Source organism: Leptonychotes weddellii, unplaced genomic scaffold (genome assembly GCF_054177405.1).
Source record: "Leptonychotes weddellii isolate Sample4059 unplaced genomic scaffold, ASM5417740v2 HiC_scaffold_16773, whole genome shotgun sequence".
In the NCBI taxonomy this organism is placed as follows: domain Eukaryota; kingdom Metazoa; phylum Chordata; class Mammalia; order Carnivora; family Phocidae; genus Leptonychotes; species Leptonychotes weddellii.
In genome coordinates this window covers 1-4,388 of record NW_027750740.1, presented here as the reverse complement: position 1 = coordinate 4,388, position 4,388 = coordinate 1, and the positions used below count along the sequence as shown (strand labels likewise).

The following is a 4,388-nucleotide window of genomic DNA, read 5'->3' as shown; positions in this document are numbered from 1 at the left end:
GGGTGGCTCAGTTGGTTAAGCGACTGCCTTCGGCTCAGGTCATGATCCTGGAGTCCCTGGATCGAGTCCCGCATCGGGCTCCCTGCTCGGCAGGGAGTCTGCTTCTCCCTCTGACCCTCCCCCCTCTCATGTGCTTGCTCTCTCTCATTCTCTCTCTCTCAAATAAATAAATAAAATCTTTAAAAAAAAAAAAAAATCATTTAGATAATGATCTGAAAGTGGGGGAGGTTTCAGGCAGAGGGAACAGCAGGTGCAAAGGCCCTGAGCAAAGTCAAGGAACAGAGAGGAGGAAGCCGGCTCACTGAGCCTGGGGTGGATAAAGGAACATGGGGACAGTGAGATGCGGCGTGGGCAGGGCCGGGTCCTACAGACCCCCTGGCCATGGCGAGAAGTCACCAGAAAGATTTAAGCAGGAGAGTGGCATGATTTGATGTGAGCTTTTCAAAGGACAATTCTGGCTGCGTTTGGGGTGCAGATTACAGCAGGACAGGAGGGGAGTCGGGGAGGCCAGGTGGGAAATCGTGGTGGTCTGGAGGTGGCAGGGAGGCAAAGATAATTCTGAGTATAACTTGGGGGCAGAAGCCAAGGGTCAGGCAGGTGGAAGGTATGTGGTGGCCCCGAGGGTGCTGCCAGTTTCCAGCCTAAGCTGAGGGTGGGTGGGGAGGCCGTTTCCTGAGCCGGGGAGTCCACCCAGTGCCCATCCCCCACCCCGCACCCCACGCACCCTCCTGCAGGCGCGGGGTGGGTTCCCGCGTGGTCACCGGCGAGCCGCGTGGGAGGTGGCCGGCGAAGGGCGCCCCGTGCTCCTCGTAGGTCAGGGGGCTCTGGCGCGGCTTGCCCAGCTCGGGCACGATGACCGGGGCCCCCCGGGTGATGGAGCCCCCAGAGCTGCCGGCTGCCCCCGGCCGGCTCTTCAGGCTCTCCTCGTAGCAGGCGCGCTCCAGCGCCCGGGCGTCGGCCATCACGTCCAGCGGGTGCACGGGCGGGAACGTGCGGCCGGGGCTGCCGATGATGGAGCGCACGTCATGCTTTTTGGAGCCGGCAGAGGACGTGCCAGTGTCATACTTGAGCGGGGTGCCCTGGGGAGAAGGGGGAAGCACCGGCTACATAACCGCGGAGGCTCCGTTTCGCAGCCATAAAACGGGAGCGATGTTTCAACACCTCCAGGGGCAGGGGGACAAAGGGCTTTGCTAAACCTAGGATCAGCACACATGTCACTGCCCCGCCCGCCCCTGTCCTGGCCCCCAGAGCCACCTGCGGGGGGGGCGGCTGCAGAGGGGGCACAAAGTTCACAGGTCAGCCCTCCCTGGAGCAAGTGGGGGACCCTCTGTTGGCCCCTGAAGCCTCAGCATCCCCACATGGGGAAAACCTCCCCCCATCAGTCTGCGACTCCACGGCCCACTCAATACCACTCCAGAAAATTCAGCAGCAAAACCCACTTCCACCGCCTGGGGCCCAAGGCTCAGAGGTCAGGGCTGAGGTTTGTTTGCTCTCTGGCCAGAAGGGGCAGCTGAAGAAACAGGGGGTCATGGGCCAGAGCACAACCCGGCCACCTGGGAGAAGCCCCCGCCCTGTTGACACGGGCTTGGGAACCCGGGGTAGAGTGGGGCCCTGTGTCTCTAGTGATGGAGCTCGGAGTTCATGCATGAATGTTTTAATTAAAGCAGGGAAACACCCTGCTTTTAAGAATGCTGTAGAGTCAGGCTGGCCTCCCTCTTGGATCCATGGGGAACTCCCGCCCAGAGGCTGAGAGCCAAACCTGGCGTTGGATAATTTCCCCACGGCTTCTCCCGGCACTATGAACCTTGACCCCAGCTGTGATGCCCTCCCTGGATGCCCTCCCCAGTACTGTCCGCCTCGTAGCCAAGCAGCCCCTGGGACGGTTCCCACTCTCCCTCCTCATTCCATCAGGCCACTTCTGACCACGGGAAGGGACAGTGGCCCTTGCGCGGTTTCCACTGGCCAGCTCCTAACACAGTTGGAGCTGGTCATGCCCTACCAGGCTGGGGCTTCCTGGGGGGCAGGGGCCGGGGCCGGGGGAGTACAGCCTGCTGGTGGGGGGAAGGGGACGCCAAGAAGCAAAGATGTTGCAGATTTAGGCACGTCTGGACTTGAGGTTCATAACTGCCATTCACTTGCTGTGTGATCCTGGGCAAGTCACTTTAACGTCCCTGAACCTCCATTTATGCACCAATATAACGAGAACAGTAAGAGAACTACCTCAGAGCATGGTTGTGGGGGCTAAACAGGGCATGATGCCAAGTGCTCAGGCAGCACCTGGCCCACAACAGAAATCCAATCAGCAGCAGCCGTTTATTTCTATGGTTAGCTCTGGGACTTTGGCGGGCTGCTTGAACTCTCTGCACCTCAGTTTCTCCATCTGAACAATGGGGATAATGGGTGTGAACCTCACAGGAGCAGAAATACAATCAAAGGAGCTCAGTAATGAGCAGCTGTGTCATCCCGGGCAAGGTACCCACGGAGTCGGAGCCTCAGTTTCCCCACTGGTAGAGGCCAGAGCAGCGGCTAACGGCCGCCCCCACAGCATCCTGGCCCAGCCTGCCTGGCTCTGGCGCCCTTACCTGCGTGATGGAGCCCTCCTTGAGCGGCCGCGGGGCCAGGGGCAGCTCAGGTGTGCGTCGCAACTCCTCTCGCGGAATCTCGTGGATGGAGCGGCCGGCCTCCTTCACCGTGGCCACCAGCCCCTCATGGGCCGGCTTCAGCTTCAGGGGCCCCAGGGCCTCCAGGGGTCGGGCCTTATAGGCCTCGGCCAGGTCCCGCGGGGGCGGCGGGGGCGGCGGGGGCGTGCCCTCGCGTTTCAGGAGCTTGGCCTCCCGGCGGAGGTAGTCTTCCTGGGCCTCCACGTAGGACCGCGGAATCCCTGCCAAGGACGACAGGGTGCTGAGCTCGATTCCACCCCCACCGTGCCCGTTCTAACCTGGGGTCTCCACACACCAGGGACTCCGGAGCCAGACTGCCTAGGATCAAGTCCTCACTGGCTGTGGGACCTCGAGCACGTGACTGGACCTCTCTGAGCCTCAGTCCCTTCATATATAAAAGAGGAGTATTAACTGCAACACCTCACCAAGGCGTGCACACTCGATGAGATGCTGTGGACAGAAAGCGTAACAGGGGCCCACAGGAGCTGGCTCACCACTGAGCAGCCGGGAGAATCTGGGTGGCATGGTAACAGCTCCGCTAGAACTGTTAGTAAGTGAAGACACCAGTCCCACGCCCTAATACGGGAGGAGCACCCGGGTTAGCAGCAAGCCCGGAACAGATGCTCAGTCACAAGGCCTGCGAAGGACAGGGCGGAGGGGCAGCATCCGGCTTCCTGCTGTCCTTCAGTAAGACAGGCCCTCGCTCTGCATTTCAACCCACACCTGTAACGGCCAGGTGCACGCGGCACACGCCTGTCCCGCGGCCCGCACGCACCCCACCCGCCCATCGCGGCGACGGCGGCATCTGCGTGCTGGCTGCAGCTGCCGTGAGGGCAGCGGGGGGCGGGTGGCACCTTGTGTGATGGAGCCTCGGATATGGTGCTGCTCTTTCAGATGGTGGGGGCTGTGTCGCTCCGGCGGGATGGCGCGGCCCATGAGACCTGGGGGAGGGGCCAGAGCGTCGTGGTTACGTGGGTCCTTCAGCCAGCCTCGGGCAGTGACAGGCGCTGGGGCCGGGGCCAGGGCCAGCCCTCCCAGCATGGGTCCCTTCGGCCGCTGACAGCCGTCCCCACGATGGTGGCGGTGGTGGCGGCCCTGGACCCAGCAAGCGATGTCCCGACTCCCGGGCCCTGCACTGCCTCCAGATTGGGCCTCAGCAAGACCTAGCCTCAGTTTACCTCTCTGGAAAATCAGGCGAACCATCCCAGCACCTCCCTCTAGGGGGCACTGACAGATTCTCTCTCTCTCTGCTGCTCTAACCCACTTAGCTGGGAGGCCCCCCAGAGCAGGTCCTAGGCCCTGGCATTGTGCGTCCGCTGGGGTAGGGAGCCAGGCAGGGCGCCCACCTTCAATGCTGGCCGAGGAGATGGCCCTGCTCACGCGGCCCTCCATCATGTCATAGGTGCGCTTGGGGGCAGCCGTCTCGTGCGGAGGTCCAGAGCTGCTCCTGCCGTCCTCCTTGGAGCACTGGGACACCGACATGCCACCTGGAGACCAGACCATGCTCGTGGTGAGGGGTGGCGGTCTGGTGCTTAGGGCCCCGTTCCAGCAAGCCCAGCTGAGCCCTCCCGAGGGAACCCACAGCCTGCAGGCCAGCGGGGCCTCTCTCTCCAGTCTAGGGATTTAACAGATACCAAGGCTTCCTGCACCCTGAACCCCAACCCCTGGTCAGCTGTGTGCCTCTGACCACACACGGCCGCTGACTTGTGACACGAACACCAGTGCACA

At 62.3% G+C, this 4,388-nt stretch overlaps 1 protein-coding gene across 1 annotated transcript; it reads right to left on the bottom strand.

The window, feature by feature from the left end:
- Positions 1–232: 232 nt before the first annotated feature.
- Positions 233–4,184, bottom strand: LOC145718515 (nuclear receptor corepressor 2-like). Its single transcript, XM_081810013.1, has 4 exons — positions 4,007–4,184; positions 3,515–3,601; positions 2,583–2,881; positions 233–1,079 (listed from the first exon to the last, which is right to left on the bottom strand). The coding sequence occupies exons 1-4, from the start codon at positions 4,161–4,163 to the stop codon at positions 642–644; spliced, it is 981 nt and encodes a 326-aa protein (XP_081666139.1). The 5' UTR covers positions 4,164–4,184; the 3' UTR covers positions 233–641.
- Positions 4,185–4,388: the final 204 nt, after the last annotated feature.